General features: G+C 35.5%; 1 protein-coding gene across 6 annotated transcripts in view; it reads left to right on the top strand.

Moving 5' to 3' along the window:
* LOC144441377 (ras GTPase-activating protein nGAP-like) overlaps nt 1-22084 on the top strand; it is a 166169-nt gene that overhangs the window by 125144 nt on the left and 18941 nt on the right. For 5 of the 6 annotated variants that reach the window (XM_078130938.1, XM_078130934.1, XM_078130936.1 and 2 more), the window contains exons 4-11: nt 400-621; nt 4129-4230; nt 4944-5042; nt 6372-6457; nt 6582-6636; nt 20289-20412; nt 20642-20804; nt 21579-21658. In XM_078130938.1, coding sequence (XP_077987064.1) covers nt 400-621; nt 4129-4230; nt 4944-5042; nt 6372-6457; nt 6582-6636; nt 20289-20412; nt 20642-20804; nt 21579-21658 — 931 coding nt within the window. Of the gene's footprint in view, nt 1-399; nt 622-4128; nt 4231-4943; nt 5043-6371; nt 6458-6581; nt 6637-20288; nt 20413-20641; nt 20812-21578; nt 21659-22084 lie in introns of all 6 variants that reach the window. The other variant, XM_078130935.1, reaches the window with a different exon arrangement.

The raw sequence follows: 22084 nt of genomic DNA, 5'->3' as shown, positions 1-22084 counted from the left end.
CTAAACATTTCCTTTCTATATGGAGAACTTTACATACTCACAAAAAAACAAAAATAAGAAAGCTATTTGTCATGGTTAAGGATTTACATTCCAACATCAAATCAGTCATTTTCTGTACACCTGGTTTAAAAAACTAAAAAGCATTGGGTTTTTTTGGTTATCATTTCAAAGTTTCTGTCTCATGATTCCCTGTTATCAGAAGAACAAGTTGTCGAACATCGCCCTATAAAATTATTCTAATAAATTGATGATTTTTTTTGTTAAATTAGAGGCCATTTTTAGCCCATAAATTCAAAGTTTCTGGGTCCCATATGATTCCCTGTTATCAGATGGACAAGTTGTTGGACATCGCCCTATAACATTATTCTAATAAATCGTTGATTGCTTGTTTAATTTCAGGCCGTTTTTAGCACATAAATTCAAAGTTTCCAGGTCCCACGAGTCCCTGTTATCAGATGGACATACAATGGATGCGTCAGACTTGACAATGGACAGCGTTCATGTCAAGCCGTTACATAGCAGTGTATTAGGACAAGATCACTGCTTTCAGATCACTTCCTCTATAGGAACCAAATATTACTCCTGTAAATCAGCTTCTGAAAGAGAAAAATGGATTGAAAGGTAAGATGAAAAAATATTTTATGAGGTGTTTGTAAGGTATGCTGTGACGGGGTGCCCAAACTCACCAGTCAACCCCTCTCATGTCTGTTAAGCAGAGAGAAGATTTCTTGAATTCATAGATGAAAATGTTTGATTTTCTGACCTGATAATGACCTATGAATGCTGCAAAAACTGGTTGGTGTATTTAGAAAAACTACAAAGTTGGGGTTTATTGAAAACATTCAGTTTTCTACAAAAACAAAAACCTGACAATGTTCTGTCTAGCTTGACAAAAATTAAAAATATAGTTGTTACATTCATTTGCGGCAAGTCACCTAAAGTTAGCTCATGCAAAGGAAATGTTACAATGTTTTTTTCACAAGCAAGCAAATGAAATATTAAAATACTAGTATTGAGAACCAGATTTTTGGCAATCAAGAAGATGCTCTGCTCATATTAACTTTTATGTATTGTTAAGTAACATACATATACATCACAAGCCTCTTAACCAATATAATGGAAATTTGTTACCCTATACACTGTAAGTTCAGAGAGTGAAATAGATGGCTTATTTTGATCTCTGTATAAGTCTTAAGTGTTTTGTATCCATGCAAAGTTCACTTAAGTTCTCCAAGTTAGACATGAAAGGCCTGCTCTCCGTAGACTAATAAATACACCCGGTAAGACCTAATACTTTCTAAGTACTATTCAAACAGGATTGTTCCTTTCTCAAGACAGACATGTTCCTCCCTATGCAAGATATTTATAAAATAATTACCATCAAGAGACAGACAGCCCCGGAAAAGCATCAATACAGCTTTTAACATTCAGGGAAAGATCTCAAGAACGCCAGATGAGACAGAGTAGTTCAGATCTGTAAGAATGCCAGATGAGACACAGTAGTTCATGAGATCCTTAAGATTGCCGATGAGACACAACGTAACAGACATATACTAACTACCCCGGTACTTACAACTGAACATGAAAACACTGTAATAAGTTTGAGGATTATAAATAAGTGAAAAGGATGTGCAGAAGTTATTAAGTATCTACCTGTAGATTAAAATAGATGTTAACTGAGACACAATGTTATTAAGAAAGACAGAGTCATGTAGAGATAGAATAAACCTGTTTGGAATACTAGCAGAGATAACGGTGTATATTTAATAGAACAGTCACATACTAGAGATGTATACATTGTACACAGAGTGAATTTGGTGAACAGAGTCACACGGTTATGAAGATATTCCAAACACTTATTAAAATGGAACAAAGTCACATAGAAATGTAAGCATAGTGAACAAAGTCAGAGATGTACACATAGTGAACTTAGTCACATCAAAATTTACACAGTGAATAAAGTCACTTAGATATATGTATGATGAACAGTTACAGATATTTGCACAGTGAAGACTAAGTTGAAAAAGAACAAAGTCACAGAGATGTTAGCATAGTGACCATTTTGCACATACTGACTATACATTGGAATCTAACCTGGCACATAGGGGACACTCTTTTGAAATGAAACTAAAACATAAATTTAAGCCTTAATGTTAAACATCCCTCACAAGCATTCGCTATCTTCACCATGAAAAAAATGACTTGGTATCCTTCACAAGCATTCACTATGATCACCATGGAAAAATGACTCTGTTAATCCCTTACAAGCATTCACTGTGTTCACCATGAAAAAAATGACTCGGTATCTCTCACAAGCATTCACTATGATCACCATGGAAAAATAACTTTGTTAATCCCTTACAAGCATTCACTTTGTTCACCATGAAAAAATGACTTGGTATCTCTCACAAGCAATCACTATGTTCGCCATCATAGCATTCGCTATGTTCAGCATGAAAAAAATGACTTGGTATCCCTCACAAGCATTCACTGTGTTCACCATGAAAAAAATGACTTGGTATCTCTCACAAGCGTTCACTATGTTCACCATGAAAAAAATGACTTGGTATCTCTCACAAGCATTCACTATGATCACCATGGAAAAATGACTTAAAACAGCACACAAATCACACAGAAACATAAGTAGGGTATTCCCATATCGTCACAAATTGAATGCATGAATACAAGAATAGTGTAAGTGTCTTTGTTTGTAACGCATAAAACTGAGGCAGGGCCTTGTGATTACATCGGCATTTCTATCATATCATGAATACTTTAGAAACAAACTTGATATGACTTAGTGCTGAAATTTTACACATACAGCAGCCTTAATTAGAGATGTCGGATTCATGGTTTCCATGACTACCTGCATTTTCAGCTGGGATGTGTACAGCTGAAAGTAGGAAGTTTTCTACTTAAGATTTCCGATATTAGGTAATACTGTCAAGCTGTAAGTCCACAAGTTAGCAATGTCAGATTTATTATTCCCCACGAGACGTTGGGAAATGACGTTATTAAAATGTCTTGCTGTAGTAGATCAGAATTAGTTTTTACAATTTGGAGATAGACATCTGTTATATTTTGTCATGTTTAAATCATTTTTATGTTTTCGGGGAAAAATCAATCATGATTTGCAAAATGCAACAGAAATATAACGAGACGTATTTCTGTTGAATTGAAACTACTACCTTGATGAAAGAGGGCTTTATCTGTATGTAAAGTCACTTAGGAAATTTAGGTGTGGTGGACAAGAGACATTCGCTAATGATGCAGTGTTGCTATGGCAACTACAACAGACCTTTCCAGGCGATGCGTGCATAAGTAATGCATTGTTGCTGTGACAACTACAATAGAACCCATCAGCTGTGCACTGTCTAGTGATACGCTGTTACTAAGGCAACCACAATATACCTAAATATGTAACCCCCATCTACAGAGTTGCCATCATTCCTAACAGCTCTTTCCAGAAAATGCACCCGCTAGTAATAATCTTGTCAAGTAACTTGCAATAGACCTTGCCAGTATGTTTGCCCATGAATCTATCCATCAGAATGACAATAGACCTTTCCAAAGAATGCACCCCTATTGATAGATATGGTCATTAATGACCACCTATCTCTCCCTCTATTAGTAGGCTTATAAAAGACCACCTATCTTCCTCTCTATTGCCAAGTTAATATAATGACCACCTACATGAATCCCCCCCCCTCCCCGTCATTACTAGAGTTCTAAAATTGTCACAAAAATAGTAATCTCTTGACCCACAACATCAAATCCCTGCAAGCACTGTTACTTCACAAGTGCCGTATAATCTCAAATATCCTTAAGCCACATTGTAAATTCTACACAAAATAAACATCGCTCGAAATTGCGTAGGCTTCATTTCCTAGAAAAATGAGATATTATCATCCTTAGTATTTTGTGATTTATATGAAAGTTAATGATCCTGGCTATACTTTATGTAATTCTATATCCTGACATTTCAAATTGCCATAGGTCCCTACCTAATAAGCTTGTAGAAAAGAAAAACCATGTATATATGGAAATTAATGAGCTAGAAACATATTCCTAATCAAAATTGTGTGTTGAGATTGATTCGTGACATGTTTTACTCTCATTTGATTTCAGCCTACGCAATACAATGCAGCCTAACAGAGATGAAAAACACAGAACAGAGAATTCATTAAAAATATCCATTATTGAAGCCAAAGGAATTCCAGCAAAGAAAAAGTAAGTCAATAGGAGTAACGTCCCAAATTAAAATGGGACACTTTGATCGAAAGTGAGTCAATTGGGCCCCAAATCAAAAAGTTAACCCTGAATTGTGAGTACATCAATAGGGGTAGCCCCAAATCAAAAAGTAAACCCTGAATTGTGAGTACATCAATAGAAGTAACCAAGAATGTAGGTCTGTTCGGATTGAACTTTGTCAATAGGAGTAACCCCAAATCAAGATTATGTCAAATAGGGGTAACCCCAAATCAAGATTTTGTCAAATAGGGGTAACCCCAAACCAAGATTATGGGAAATAGGAAAAACTGGAAATCCAGATTATCTCAAATAGGGGTAACCCCAAATCAATTTGTGATACTTCTACAGAAAGAGTTTTCATGGCATGCCAATGCAATTTATATATGAAAGTGCAATCTCCAGTGTCAGACTCTGTAATCGTCCAATGAATATGTGATGACGAAATAGAGAGTACCTATATACTCATTTTTGCCAATACATATATTTGTATATATATGACACCTTTGATCATCTGCAGGGAAATTCCATTAAAATTTATCTTATAAATTGACAGATTTCAAGAAAAGAAAATACTAAGGCAGAATACAGATATTGTCATAATGTTTAATACAGAGATAGACACTTTTTTGTCAAAAATTTTTAGTATTTTGAATTTTGATATTTTGACAAGATCTTTCACTTCCTCCCACTAGGTACTTCTGTGAAGTTTGTCTTGATGAGCAACTTTATGCAAGAACCTCATCAAAAATCAAAGGAGAAATGCTGTTCTGGGGAGAACAGTTCCAATTTAAGTAAGTACACCTAAGATACTCTGTTTTCTTAAACTTTTTCTGTCACGTGATAAAGACCTATGTTTTCTACTACTGCTGGAGCTCATTCTCTCAAAGTGATGTCAATTCCTATAAGTATCCCTATCTTATTGTTAATTCTCACTTATTCCTGTCAGCACCTTTAACAAACTGCATAACAATAAAAGTTTTACTTTCCTCATTCAAGAATATCCATACCATTGTATGCAGTCATTCAATGAGACCCCCTAACTTACTGAAAGCTGATTGAACAGGATGTCATGTGTTATACAGAAAGCTAGAAAAAGTGCATTAGACACAATATATACACCATATACCAGGGCAATGACACACAGCAAACTTTACGCGACACATTTACACACATTCCCTAGGCAACTGATTGGCTGAAATAACAGTTTATTGGCACTCATTATTTTGTAAAATGTGAAAGATCGCCATGGTAAGATGTAGTGACTCGTTGAAAATGTCAGTGTTGTTTTCAGTTATTTGCAAAGCTCATTATACCTACAAGTAAATTGCCCAATTATTATCTGTTAGAGGGGGGATAAATGCCTTTGTGTGTCTTTCAGTTTTGTCCTGAATTTTGTAGGTGAGAAATTAGACAAGGAAAAGAGCTAACAATTTAATTCCATTCAAGAAACATTCAAGAAGGAAATCAAAATAAACTGAAACCTTTTGTCAAAAAACTGCAATGAAAAGTACTTTAAACCCACACATTTTGCCAATTTTGGTAACTTTCTTCTAGTTCCCAAAGACTGATTTTACAAATTATTGAGTCTGGTGTATTGTGTTTAAGATACAAAACGGCAATTTTACTCTTTAGTTATTTCCATGTTCATGTTTTCCAGCGAAAAAATGAAAATAAACACTGTAAACTTTTGCTGTTAGTTTTGTCAAGAAAACTCCAACCTATTCTCAGTTAAAATCATGAAAAAAAATCTAAGGTCACCATACACATTTTTGAAATGGCGGTCAAAATGATATCAAAATTTAGTCATTTTAGAATCCAATATGGCCGCCATCCAATATGGCCGCTGTGCTATAAACGAAAGTAAAAGATTGATGATTTCCTTGAAATCAAGATATTGGACCTCAAATGTTTGTGATTTTTCAGAAGGATCAGGAACAAGCTTTCATATGGCAAAGTTTGGGGAGAATTAAAGAAATTTAATTTCCAATGAAAATCATCCCCGAAGTGCAATCTACCTTGAAGTGATATTAACATTTTAAGGGTTACAATATTTTGCTTATTTCACCAAGACTACGAGAGTGACTATTCCCCAATAATTGTGGCTATTTATCTCTTTGCAGGAGTCTTCCAAATGTTTCCTCCATCAGTGTACATCTCTACAAAGATAGTGAGAAGAAGAAAAAGAAAGACAAAAATGGTTACGTCGGTAAGTAAACATGATACATGTGAAGTTCTAAAAGATTTTTTTACAGCCTTGAAATCATAGATTGTGTTTGTTGATCACTTTGTAACAGATTTATGTAGTTTGTGTCATTCTTTGTATTCCACAGGAAGTATTCACATACCAATCAGTGCAGTCAGTACAAGACAAGGTGTTGAAAAATGGTAAGTTTATCCAGTAATTGTCTTGTCAAATGGAAATAAGAATAATTGCTGTTTATTCTGATTCCAAATCTTTCCTTTTAAAGTAGGGCTTTGATAAAAGCTGTGATTACTTTTGATCACTGACCCCAAATCACATGGGGTGCAATTGTCTTTCCTTTATATACAATCTTTCCTGTACCAGCAATTAAAATCTGTGCCAGGTCCTGCATTAAAGGCCAACGCCTTGTAAGATAGATAGTGCAAAGCATGGAGAGAAAAGTGACTTGTAACATAGATAGCGCAATACATGGAGAGAAAAGTGACTTGTAACATAGATAGCACAAAGCATGGAGAGAAAAGTGATTTGTAACATAGATAGACAGTGCAGACCATGGAGAGAGCTGATTTAAAAGTATTTTGAAAGAGACATGGTTCCAGGCTAGGTTAATGTTACCTATAGAATACTGATACATGTCGTCTAGTCTACGGGGTTGAACTATTTTCATTTAACTAGGGAGTCAAATGAATTCAAGCAACCTAGCAGTCAGAGAAGTTTGTTTTAATGAAGATGGTTAAACTAATTCTTTCAATGGCAAGGTTTTAGACAAGAGTTTTTGACACCCAGACTGAGTACAAGGCAAGACATCAATCCCAATTCACAGTATTCTGCATCAAAGCAACAAATAGCCTGGCAGTTGTGTCTGCAGCTTATCTTCAGTTCAGAGATTAAAAATGTCACAATGTCGACATTTATAGCCATTTTGTGTGAAGGTGATGTATTCATCAACGTATCAAGTTGACAGTACTGAATGGTGTTGAAACTTTGTGTTGATTAAAAAAACTAGGAGAAGTCAATGCATTTGTTTATTTAGATAAAGGAAAATAATTATTGATGAACTGGATGTGTGAAGAATAGGGAAGAAAACATATTTTTTTATAGAATTTAAGATTTTATGTATATCAACAGTTAATGAATATAAATGTGGCTTGAATATTTGTCTAGTTTCACAGCACGATGTGCTTTCAAAAGAATTTTACATTTTTTATTTCAAATATATATGACACGGGAATGGACAAATGAGTGAAATAACAAATTTTGGAAATATATTGTACCTAAAAAATGAATTCTGAGATTTGTGGGTGGATATAAAGTAATCAAGCTCGATTACAGTTTCGTACGCCATTTCTGATATTATATGACAAAACTGATGACTGAGAATGCCTAGTCACTTGGTTCATCACATCACTATGCTGGTATCCATGGTAATTGGAGCATACTTCTAGGAATTTTATAGTTGAATACATCGTAAAGTGATTATAAATGAACCCCTTTTGAACAACCACACTGTGTTCACTGATGCGGTAGTCGGCGGCGATGAACACTGTAGTGATCTGTTTCAGTTGCAATTTCCAGGACGTTAAGGTCATGATGAGGGAAGGAAATATTGTGGATCCGATTGCTCATGTGTTTCAAAAATAATTTGCGTGGGTATTGGTAAAATGGTTTATTGTTATTTTGCGGGGATCATAACATCTTTATATCTTGGGTGTTATTTTGTCGAATTTGTGATTGTTATTTTTGAGATGTTCTTCTAAAAATACCACAAAAGATAGTGTCAGCAGGGAATAATTTTGTAGGGTTTTGAAGTTCAGAGACAATCATCTTCTTTTTTTTTGTTCAATGTAATGATGCTAACATCTTGAAAAATTAATCAACTCTATGGGAAGTTATTATCCCAAAAGTTTGAATGTATAAAGGTGATGTTAGTACTTACTGAGCACGCACATTCTCAATTTTTGCCTTTCTAAATAAATCCACCTAGGGTGCTAAGTAAGTACATGGTAATTTTCAAAAGTTTTCAAAGTCAGCAAGTTTAGTATCTCATGTTTTTTTCACCGGTTTTATCGTAAGATAATATCAAAATCACTGTAAAGTATCCACAGTACATTCAAAATGTTTGAGAATGTTAAAAAGTGTTATTTGCTAAGTACATAACTCATTTTCAAGGTTTTCCATTTTGACTTTAATAATAGTCACAAATTAGCTTCTACTTTTTCACCAAATGTGAACTCCATTTATCAAAATCCCGGTAAGTATATTAGGTATGGGATTAATTCCAATGGAAATAGACAACAAGGAAATTAATGGAGATTTAAAACTACCCAAATGGAAAGTTATTGTCCTTCAATGTGTTCTCATTACTTGGCCAAAATCACTAATTAAAGACAAGTTAGATAACAAATGGAAATAAAATAGAATTTAATTGGATGACAAGTCAATGTTGCATGTTAATGAAAGGCTTTATCTTTGGATGTTAAGGATAATGTGAGTGGACATTTAGTGGCATTATCACTTCATGAAGGAAACTCACTAATTTACTAATCGTTATAGTACAGGTTGGAGGACATTTACTGTTTTTAATAGGACACTTTTGGTTAACCCGTCAGTTATTTTGACCTCGGTGCAGCCGATATCAATGTCTAGACTACCAAATTAGCATTAGTCCAGGACACATAGAACACTAAACATTGTATCAAGACTACCAGAATAGCAGTAGTCCAGGACACATAGACTACTAAAGATTGTATCTAGACTACCAAATCAGCAGTAGTCCAGGTCATGTAAACTACTAAACATTGTATCTAGACTACCAAATTAGCCATAGTCCAGGACACATAGACTACTAAACCTTGTATCTAGACTACCAAATTAGCAATAGTCCAGGTCATGTAAACTACTAAACATTGTATCTAGACTACCAAATTAGCCATAGTCCAGGACACACAAACTACTAAACCTTGTATCTAGACTACCAAATTAGCAATAGTCCAGGTCATGTAAACTACTAAACATTGTATCTAGGCTACCAAATTAGCAGTAGTCCAGGACACATAGACATATGCTGACACACCATATCAAGAATACATGCAATTCCATTTATAACCATCTCCGTCGAATTGGATCAATTTAAAAATACATTACAAACAAAGCCTGTCAAACACTTATCCATGCTATCTTGTCAGCCAAGCTGGATTACGGAAATGCACTCCTTTATGGTCTCCCTGATAACTATTGCTCTGCTTCAACGTACTCAGAACACTGCTGCCAGAATAGTCACTCGGTCAAAGAAATTCACTCATATCACACCAACTCTCCGTGACCTACATTGGTTGACTGTCCACTTCAGGATTGAATTTAAGATCCTTCTCCTGACTTACAAAGCTCAAAACAATAAAGCCCCACGATATATCTCAGAATTAATCGAGGAATATAAACCACAACGCTCCCTTCCATCAGCTAAAAAAAGCCTGTTAGTCCAGCGTACATTTAACAACAAAACCTATGGTGGTTGCGCCTTTACAATCTCTGCTCCAAAGCTTTGGAATGACCTACCACAGGATATACGCCAGTCCACAAGCCTGGAAATCTTCAAAAAACGACTGAAACATCATTTGTTTATGCGAGCATTCTGTGTAAATTGAACACCATCTAGCGCCTTTGAACAATTTGACTTTTTGGAATTTGGCGCTGTATAAATTTTTATGATGATGATGATGATGATGATGATGATGATGATAGACTACTAAACATTGTATCTTGACTACCAAATTCATAAGGTGGTAGTCTGTATTTGACCAATTGATACAAAACTATAGCTGGAACAGTTCACTTGGCTATGTGTTAAATATGAGCTCTAGCATACTTGCTGTATTCAGATATTTACCAATTGAGTGATCTGATCACCATTCCCTAGGTTAGAAATGCCTTGCATTATAGAAATTAGAATTGATCAAATGCATCGTGAGGACAATTTATCGACAGAAGCAATACACAACATACTGAGAACCTGGGGACATACGGCGACCAAGCTCTTAGAATGAAATCAACCGTGTGACTAATCACAATAGGGATGCTGGAATACTATTAATATAAATGGAAGACAGTGAAAAATCATAAATGGCGCAGACACACACATAGATATAACACACGCATAGGTATATCATGCCGAGGTATTGGCGACAAAGGGGAAAATTACGTCTAGCCACTGGCAATTAAGGAAAAACAATAACTCTCACATAGGTATGACAAATAAATGGATGGAAAATGTTGTATATAAAGTTGATGAAATGTAAATTTGATCAGTATTTTGTTCACCACTATTTTAGCTTTGTGTAAAGAGCATATGTCTTCAAAGACTCCAAGTGTAACGAATAGCTGTTTGTTTAGTACATGTGCTGTGAGGAAGGCAAATGGGGTGTGTGTGTGTGTGTGTGTGTGTGTGTGTGCGCGCGTGTGTGTGTGTGCATCAGTACGTGCGTGCATGCGAGTGTGTGTGTGCGAGTGTGTGTGTGTGTGTGTGTGACAGTGTGTGTGTGTGTTAAATCAAATTTATAGATTGAAATTTGATGAGGATGTGATTCTATGTGTCTAGACATAAAAGTGACTATAGACAAGATCAAATCACATCTGAAAAGATGTGATGTTTGGTCAGAAATCTACTCTCTCAAAATCCGGGGGGGGGGGGGGGGGGGGGGGGGGGGGGGGCAGATAAGTTTGAAATATGATGGGCATATTTCTGGGCTTGTGTAGATAAAGAATTTTGAAGGCATACTTGTTTGAACAGTGTATTTGGATTAAGTCTGAATGGACAGGAAATAGCTAAAGCAGCAATCTTTACCTTTTTCTTCTTCAAAATCAATCTTTGAACAAAACAGACAGAAGGCACTTTAAAGACATCAACGTCTGTTGAGTTAATCAAAAAAATGTCAACTTACATGTTCAAAACTTTGAGTGATAAAAAGGAGATTTTATTACACATGTGTTTGTACTATATAACTTCTCTGAGTGGACCTGATATTAATCCCTACCTACCCAACAATATGAGGTGGTTATCGCCATGGAAATACTCCTTTAAGACATTAATCATACTTCCAGTAGTCTTTAAAACTGATTTAAGGACAGCGTCTCACTGGGAAATCCTTTTAAAGGTTATTTGGACTCCCCAAAAGTATATCTCAATCATTCCTAATCCTGTCCTCTTTAGATAATAATTTACTACAGGGAGAGATATGGATTTTCAAATGTCATGCCGTGTAGGCAGATAGGTATTTAGACTATCATGTATTATTTGGTCCCCATTGATCATAGGATTGATGTAAAAATAATTAAAAAGCTTCACTATGATGAAATTTGCTTCAGGGTAATAATTCGGAGGCAAGAAGTGACATCCCGGTTGTTGGACTGGCTGCCTCCCTGTCTGTCTTCAAAACTGTAAACTAGGAAGTATGTCTTTTTGAACCTCTTGAACATATTCTGCAGTGTACTGTAATAGAATCGGTAACTTAAAGGTATCCATGTGTTTAGGTGTTATTCCCCAATATTTTTCTTCATTCAGCCATAGGAAAATATGAGTTAACTAAGGGGGCTTTGTCACTATGAGTCGACAACCCTTAGGTCACAAGTATTTTCTGGCTGAGTGAAGAAAAATATTGAAGGATAACATAATTATACCCAGCAAAACCAGTGACATAGACATACATTGTTGTGACTTAGGCACGTGTTGTCGTGACGTAGAACGACCAGAGTATATATTCCATATTTCTTGTTCAACTTAGCATGTGCATGGTCTAAAGCTCAAAGTTACAGACTGTGTCCCTTTAAACAAAGGTAACCACCAAAGACCATAAAGTTACAGACTGTGCCCCTTTAAACAAAGGTAACCACCAAAGACCATAAAGTTACAGACTGTGCCCCTTTAAACAAAGGCAACCACCAAAGACCATAAAGTTACAGACTGTACCCCTTTAAACATAAGTAACCACCAAAGACCATAAAGTTACAGACTATGGCCCTTTAAACAAAAGTAACCACCAAAAACCATAAAGTTACAGACTGTGTCCCTTTAAACAAAAGTAACCACCAAAGACTATAAAGTTACAGACTATGCCCCTTTAAACATAAGTAACCACCAAAGACCATAAAGTTACAGACTGTGTCCCTTAACCAAAAGTAACCACCAAAGACCATAAAGTTACAGACTGTGTCCCTTAACCAAAAGTAACCACCAAAGACCATAAAGTTACAGACTATGCCCCTTTAAACAAAAGTAACCACCAAAGATTCTACAGTTACAGACTGTGTGCCTTTAACCTTAAAAAATGGCAATCTCAAAAATCATAATTTATTGAGTGGTATAATTACAAACTATTTAATATTAACATTGGTTATTAGTAGTGTCATTTTAATCACTAATAATAATCCTATATAATCCATGAAGGAGATTTGATGTATTATCAAAATCTTACCCTGTAGTATATTGTGGTCATAATATAAAGCTTAACAACTTAATAATACTAATACTAATACTAATAGTGAGTGGGATGAAAGTAGAACCCTTCAGAGAGGGATAAAAGTTTTAGTAGTAAGCTGTACTTCTGACATTAAAAAGAACTTACAAATTACTGTAAGTGCAATTCTCGTATGCACACGCACCTGTGTATTAAAGGACTCGTTGATACATAGAATAGAATAGAATAGAATAGAATAGAATAGAATAGAATAGAATAGAATAGAATAGAATAGAATAGAATAGAATAGAATAGAATAGAATAGAATGAAATACAAATGAAACAAAACAAAACTTTATTGCATCCGTCAACAAAACAACATTTCTTCATTGGATTATCTGCAATAAAATGCATATGAAATAGTAATCTTTATGGCACTGATGTGGGTTTTTAGGCCGAGGTTGTACAGCAGAAGGGCTCGACTTTAGGAGAGTCTGAAAACCCTACTACTGAGGTTTTATCATATACTTCATGTAATGGCATGAAATAATCATTTGAATCACATAAATTGGTAGTGAAATATTATTTTATTCAGACAAAAACATAAAAATAGTAAAGAAATTAATAAGGCCAAATCACTAAGGGAATGGATATTGATGAACATGCCACTTGCCATATTTGGGCATGATACGGGAAATTATTGCATGGGTTTGATGCACACTCTCCCAATTTGAATTACATTGCATTGGAAGTGAAACTGGTTATATGATAATAGGCATTGCACAAAGTCTATGTTTTATTTTAAAAAAATCACTTCGCAGGCCATGTAAAGGAAAATAGAAATGTTTATTTTGATGTAAACAATTGAGATGATCAAAGAGTTTAGAGGAAACCCTCCTATTTACCATGTTTTCAAAAGATGTAGTAGAGCAGAAAGTGATATCGGACTCCATGAAATATAGTTATCAAAAATAAAATGTTATCTTCTTGGAGTCTAGATAAAAAAAGGTGTTATTCATAATATTTACATTTCATTTTTGGCATAAAAAATATCAGATTATTCTCTAGATTTTATACTGTGAATGGCTTTTTTAAAAAACTTGCATGTAATCCGCATTAAATTGATTTTAACTCTATTCTACAGTAAGCTCTTCCATCTTTAACATCAATGTCACATACAACTTATTTTCGGTAGACTTGACTAACTAGATTATGTCAGGTTGGTAAAGTTGTTCAACACCATTAAAGGTAGTATAATATGAAATGTCACTTTAGCAATGTCACATACAACCTTTTCTGTCAAGTTATACTAACTAGGTTATTAAAGGTCTTTGTCACCATCAAAAGTAACATGAAAATGTCAAGTAACGGTAATTTCCAAAATCTTGTTGGATTGCCACTCTCAAAGGCCACGTAAAATGTCAGCAAATATTATACTTTGAGAGCTTGATTGTACAAAGTCATGATGTAGCCGGTAAAAGGCTGAGATTAAACATCACAAGCATGCCTATAAGTATTAATATCTAATACTGCTTACCTAGACAGAGGAAAGAGAATGTTTGGTTGCCATAAGGCAGAACAAGAAAAACTCAACCTTATCGATTGAAATTGGCCATGTTTTTAAGGTTATAGACCACGATAAAGCTAGAAAAAATTACAAAATTAACTTTTTGGGGGGAAATGACTACCAACCATTTGAGCTATCATTGTATGCAACCCAAATAAATGTAGCACTTCTCAATCTTGAGATATGGGAAGGAATAAAAAACCAAAACAAATGCACATGGCTTTACAACCATTTGCACACTTTATTATAATATAACGGAAAGTGTCAAGTACTAGGCAGCTCATTAGCATACATTTGACGAAATGTGTCAAGTACTTGGCTACTCATTTACATAAACTTGCTGATACAGTACAGTCTCAGACCAGTAAAAGAATTGCTATGGTCATGGGGTCTGGGGTACAGTGTACCACAAGTATGAATAACAAGAGGACGTCCTTCCAGTGTCAAAAAAGAGTTGCCCAATAATGTAATGAGCGAGCTAAAAAAATGAATAAAGAGAATGAATTAGAGTTGCTGTCTCTCTCTCTCTCTCTCTCTCTCTCTCTCTCTCTCTCTCTCTCTCTCTCTCTCTCTCTCTCTCTCTCTCTCTCTCTCTCTCTCTCTCTCTCTCTCTCTCTCTCTCTCTCTCTCTCTCTCTCTCTCTCACTCAGTCTTTTCAAGATATTGCTTATAACCGATTGTCTACTCAAAACTATTTAAATGGTGAAAACATTTCTCAATTTTAATGAAATTTTACTGTGCATAAAGGAATGTATTACAATAGGTGTCAAAATGCAAGTGAAAGTCAGCTTTGTTACAGTTCAGCACAGATGGTCTTTGCGAAGTCTTCCAAAACCCAAAGGCATCCTACAACAAAGGATGATGGAAAGATGTAAATAGTACCACATCATCACAATTTTAAACAAAAAAGGGAAAAAAGTATTTATCAGCTGATTTATCAGCAACGCATCGATCCTCTGGGGAATCCATTTTCGCTATCTAGGCGAAGTAATGATTCATAGCCTAGGTTTACAAAACATGCTCGCCCTATTGTGGTACAGTAGTGGTGATTATGTTTCAGCGAGTGAAGTCAAAACCCACGATTTGGAAGTTATCTTTTCGTGAACCACATGCATAGCTATTTTGTAATAAAAAAAATAACTCACCACTCGTATCTCTCCCGTTATTTAGTAATCTATCTGTTAGACCTCGGATGTTCTTCCGTTACAATTACGACACACGACCTAACATCGCTATCGAGGATGTTCGGGCAAGCCCTCACTGCAAACTTCGTTCGCTTATATGTTATAGTAACTTATACGAAAGAAAGTCCGAACGTCTAGCAGCAAGACTAGTTACCTAGTACAGGTCAACAGATCGTTTCCATGTATTGATGTAAACATATACCGTCCCGTGTTGTTCACTGACACTACTTCACTTAGGTGACACTAAATAAAATGTCACAGAAACGAACAACGTGGTACATTATCATTCCCAGTTATTGAATTTTTGGGTACATGTCCTCAAAAATCTACGATATTCAATGTACAGATTTTCCATCGGTATACGCGGTACGTCAGTATCGAACGCTAAGTCCGCCCCCCCCCCCCCTTCCCTTCGTAGCACGTAGTACGTGTCATCACCCTACAGTCTTCGACCTTCCAAATGCGAAGTCGTCGTATACGCGTAGTAGAGCGAAGCTGTCGGATAACTATCCCTCTTGAAAACTATGTACTCGCTTATTTCATTTTCTTTTGATTGAGTTCATTACCAACCACAAATTGACACGAGGTGGTTTCGTCTTCTTTCTAAACACGGCCCGTGCTCACTGAAGCCCTCGCGTGGTGCCGTGTCATCTCCGATTATTTTTGCTTTTGTAAAAAAAAAATTAACATGCCGAAGAGCTAGAGACATGAGAGAGCTATATTGCTAGACATGTCTAACAGTTTTCGTTTTGCATTGACGTTGAAGCGATGTGTTGAATCATAGACCCTCCACCCATGGTTGAATGTACTGTGTATGCTGTATCCAGATGAACCGGCGCTGGTAGACACAACAAATTCAACAATGGCAACATATCAAATTACAACAATAGTGGTGCGTCTTTTGACGTTGATTTCGACACAGATACATGTTATGTATCAAAATAAAAACAATCGACTCTGAGTAAGATGCTTCAAAGCAAAACATAGTACATCTACAATCGCGACCGGACTATACATTGTTACTCCAAGAAAATACCATCATACTAAAGATGTTTTATGAAGCTAACTAGATTCTTTATTAGTTAAAACACCACTTTCAAAGCATTTGGTATATTTTCCGTCGTTTCATGTTGAACGGGAACCCAGGGAACATTTACTGTCTCACCGGAAACCACTACGTTTATTTTACATAAAACCTGAGACCGCTAAAACGTAGCTTGACACTCTGCTTTCCATAAAAGGAAGTAGGCTCCGCCCTCAATTTGTTCGCAAACATATGCAAATGAGGAAGTTAATTTTTAACCCGAATAGCCAAAATCGCATGTCGAATAGTGGGCGTTGGCTACCTTTGAACTGACAGATTTCATATTTTTTGGCCAATAGAATGGTCATAACATGGAAAAAAAACAAATTTTCGAAGGTGATAAAGGATGTGACACTTACAACTTTTCTGTAAGGAATGTGTTAAACGTTTTTTTGTTTGTTTCAACTCAAACACATGTTTTTGTCATTTTCTCAAGTTTACATTTTGTAAAGAATTGCGTTACTTTGTGGAAATTAGCAACCTCAAAGAGTACCCGACAATAACAAACACAGTAGGATCTTATTCACCACGTCAGTGGCTCCAAAACCGTGTCTCAGATTTTTGATTGCGTCTTTTGTTCGAAAGTAAGACGGATTTAGATGAGACATACATGGTTTATTTGGACACTATTTATTATTATTTATATATCTTCGTTACAAAAACAGATAGGAAAAATCTGAGACACGGTTTTGTAGCCACTGACGTGGTGATAAACACTGTGCGTCGTTTTCTATTGTTGGTCGAAATTTGAAGGAGCTAATTTTTGTTGAACCAAACATGCAAATTATCACGTATGTAGAGGTCACGTGATCTGAAGTACATAAAACCAAATTTTACTAATTTCATTGTAAAGAGTGGATCAAGAGCTTTCAGAAAATGTATAGTTATGGATGTGTATAATCATTACTTTCTTAACTGCAAACCAATATCATCAAGGGACATTGAACGTGGTCTATAACCTTAATCTGTCTGTGACATTGGTTTTAGGCTAAATTAATATATTTGTAGTCGTGTGTGTGTGTGAAGTATGAACATGAATACATACCAGGGGTTAACAAATAATTACTTAAAGTGATATCTCTGCCGTGGCTTCATATTTATGTGTTTTGTCCTGTGGCTGGTTCAAGGAAGTTCTTAAAATGTCACGTCTACACCTCCATGTAGTTATTAATTAATCAGCATCTCAAGAATATGGAAAACTCTCTCCAGTGAAACTCCTCATAGTGCCACACTCATTTACAACCCTTGACACCCAAGTAAAGCTATTCCAGTGTGTGTGTTACACTCATTTACAACCCTTAACACCCAAGTACAGCCATTCCAGTGTGTTACACTCATTTACAACCCATAACACCCAAGTAAAGCCATTCCAGTGTGTTACACTCATTTACAACCCATAACACCCAAGTAAAGCCATTCCAGTGTGTGTTACACTCATTTACAACCCATAACACCCAAGTAAAGCCATTCCAGTGTGTGTTACACTCATTTACAGCCCATAACACCCAAGTAAAGCCATTCCAGTGTGTGCTACACTCATTTACAACCCATAACACCCAAGTAAAGTCATTCCAGTGTGTGTTACACTCATTTACAACCCTTAACACCCAAGTAAAGCCATTCCAGTGTGTGTTACACTCATTTACAACCCATAACACCCAAGTAAAGCCATTCCAGTGTGTGTTACACTCATTTACAACCCATAACACCCAAGTAAAGCCATTCCAGTGTGTGTTACACTCATTTACAACCCTTAACACCCAAGTAAAGCCATTCCAGTGTGTGCTACACTCATTTACAACCCATAACACCCAAGTAAAGCCATTCCAGTGTGTGCTACACTCATTTACAACCCATAACACCCAAGTAAAGCCATTCCAGTGTGTGTTACACTCATTTACAGCCCATAACACCCAAGTAAAGCCATTCCAGTGTGTGCTACACTCATTTACAACCCATAACACCCAAGTAAAGCCATTCCAGTGTGTGCTACACTCATTTAAAACCCATAACACCCAAGTAAAGTCATTCCAGTGTGTGCTACACTCAATACAACCCATAACACCCAAGTAAAGTCATTCCAGTGTGTGCTACACTCATTTACAACCCATAACACCCAAGTAAAGCCATTCCAGTGTGTTACACTCATTTACAACCCTTAACACCCAAGTAAAGTAATTCCAGTGTGTGCTACATTCATTTACAACCCATAACACCCAAGTAAAGTAATTTCATTGTCATATATACATTCCTTACACTTGGTACTCAGTAATTAAATGCAGAATCTTTCAGCTGAAAGCCAACATCATGACCTCTACACAAGATCTAGTTGTCATAAAACCACTCCACTATAAGAACGGTATTCAAACCCCACCTCTCTTATCTTATCTTAGAATTAAACCAACTCATAGATATTCAGACAATTTAAGCAACTATACGATAACATGTATATATCAGTCATTTCCCCATTTATGGCAGACAAGAAATCTCTTCATTATGTCAACATTGCTCAAACTGAAGTTAGAGCCAGGAGTTGATTGAAGATGTATGTCAACACAATAATCTGTGATTACATCATGTACATTGACAACATTTGGGGGTCCATTAATTAGTCCCGCCAAACCCTGATAACAGGGCACAACTGGGGTATTCCCTAGCACACTGATTAGTCATGTCATTTTAGGACATCTAAATTTGCAGTCTAGTCAAAGACCTGAAATCCATTTTGTGTGTTATATTAAAGGTTGTATTTATATCATCCAACCAAGACACTTTCAAATCAAACTTTTTCAGAATCATGGATTTGTGTTGTGGTAAAATTTGTCTATCAACATTTCATGTACTAAGTTATTTATTTATAGTATAGGTGTCGGTGATCTGTCCTAATACACCAATGACAACCGTACCATGTATGAACTTGTAAATTACACAGAATGAGATTAAAGGGTTTGTAAGGTTTAAATAGTCATCATTTCTGTCTCCGAAATCTCTTCTTTAGGATAACAAAGATAACCATTATCCATGTGAAATAGATCCTTGCAAGAAAAGGGAATCCCCAAGCTATAAGAAGTCCAACTTGTTTAATAAATTATAACATATATAGGCTACTGCAAAGACTGTAATATACATCATGTTGTTCAGTCTTATCAAGGTTCTAATAGTGTGACAGACTAGCTGCAGCAGTGACAGGAAAGAATTAATGTCATTCTTACTTCTAGGAGAGATTAATTAACCGCCACCGCAGACAATCTGTTGAGGGCACTGTTTATGAAAGGGTCCGTTTACAAATTAACGACACAAGAAAGGCTAGGCTTGTGATTAAGGCAAATGAAAAAGTGTTATTTTACACTTGATGTGAATATTATTAAATGAGTATGGCATACAGTGTATTCACTTTACTTAGGTATTACAGGTTGTATTGTCGTTTCTAGGCATCCTCTCAAAGCCACTCTATCAAATTCTAGAGAGCAGGATTTATAGACGATCTATTTACAGTGGTTTGAATATGGGCCAAATTAACATATTTAGTGTTATTATTTTGATTCTGTAGGTATCCTGTTAATGCCACTCTATCCAGACTAAGTAGTAAAACAGAAGGAATGTCAGTACGCATCAAAGCTAGACATCAACGGATGCATGTACTTCCATTGGACCAGTACTCAGATTTACTAGAGGTAAGACTTAACATACCATCAAACCATATCTTGAACATTTCCAAGTTTTGAAAACTATAGTTTTGACCAACTACATGTATAACGATACAGATGATGTGCTTGAGTCAAAAGAATTTCAAAATCATTGCTTTTTGGACAGTTTACATTGTTTCATGTTAAACTCTTGTCGTTAATAATTTTTTTCTGCCTGGAGTCTATGTCCTAATTATCATAAATGTTTTATTTTCAGTATTTAAGAAATAATACGTTGAAAATGTGTGAAGTAATAGAACCATTGATAAATGTAAAAGCCAAAGAAGAACTATGTGTACAGCTGATGGAGATTTTTCAACATGAGGGAATCGCTCAGGAGTTTCTTACAAGCATCGTGTCTAAAGAAATCGACAGTCTTGGTGAGTCGTGTGTAATGGATACCAATTTATAACAATTAAGTCTTACAGTAAGATATTTATTTGAGGACGCTTAAGACGCCTGCAGGTGTCAGACTCCAATCTCATTTTCTTACGTTAATTGTTAGTCACGTTTTTACACGAGATATTTATTCACATGGTAAAAGTAGGGGGTATTAGCGCTGTCATGAAGTGATGTATAATTTATGAACGTTGCATACTTTAAGAGTCTTTTCTTTTCTGAGTGCCTGAAGGGCGTAAAATAGTATAATCCGTAATGAGTTTTTCAACTCCTTTGGGAGATTACTATCCATGAATTACTAGCAATGCAGGATGCATGTTTTGCCTTGCAGTCACATCCTACCAGCTACCCTTTATATAACTTTTTACTATACCATCCTTGCTGTCATTTTAATAGTGTACAGGGTAAATCCTTCATATAATAATCACATCCTATCAGATACCCTTTATGCAACTTTTTACTATACCATCCTTGCTGCCTTTTAGTATACAGGATAATCCTTCATATAACAATGATGTCCTACCAGATACCCATTTCTACAGCTCATTTAAGAAACATATCCTAGCAGGTACCCATTTGTACAGATATGAAAAAGTAGATATATATATGGTTCAATCTTATGCTAGATTTTAATACACAAATAGAAAAAAATATAACATTGACAAGGATCTAACTACCAACATATATCATGTTACAAGCTGAACATAACAGTTCAACCATCCTGACTCCAAATTATTGATTTGTTTACTCCACAGCAAGTGACAGTCTGGTATTTCGTGCCAATTCTGTGGCAACTAAAGCTATGGAAGCCTACTTAAAATTAGTTGGTGATAAGGTAAGACTACTAAGTTTAATTTCATTCTCACTATTTCCCATCATGCACTGATTTTTCCTCATCCAAAAAATTACTTCCATCAGTTGCAAGCTGGAGTATTACCATATTGTTTCTGGAACAAGTTTCATTTTCAGGAGATTCTTGTTTGTCACAAATCAAATAATTTCCATGTCTGGCTAAATATTTAATTTCATAGAACAATTGTTTGATAAATTTCTTCTTTCGTGGTCTTTTAGTTCGTAGCAAATCATGCCTTTTCTGACTAAAAATATATTCAGGTTCATTGAACGATACATCAATCAAAGTTATGAATTCTACAAAAAGTAAAACATTGGCATCAATATCAATTATTTATTAGCACAAATACATCTAATGATAATTAATATAATCCAAAATAAAAATTAATTAAGTTAAATTAATAATTAA

This window comes from Glandiceps talaboti, chromosome 10 (assembly GCF_964340395.1).
Source record: "Glandiceps talaboti chromosome 10, keGlaTala1.1, whole genome shotgun sequence".
Lineage (NCBI taxonomy): Eukaryota > Metazoa > Hemichordata > Enteropneusta > Spengelidae > Glandiceps > Glandiceps talaboti.
The sequence above is the reverse complement of the archived record's forward strand: the minus strand, read 5'-3'. Positions and strand labels throughout refer to the sequence as shown.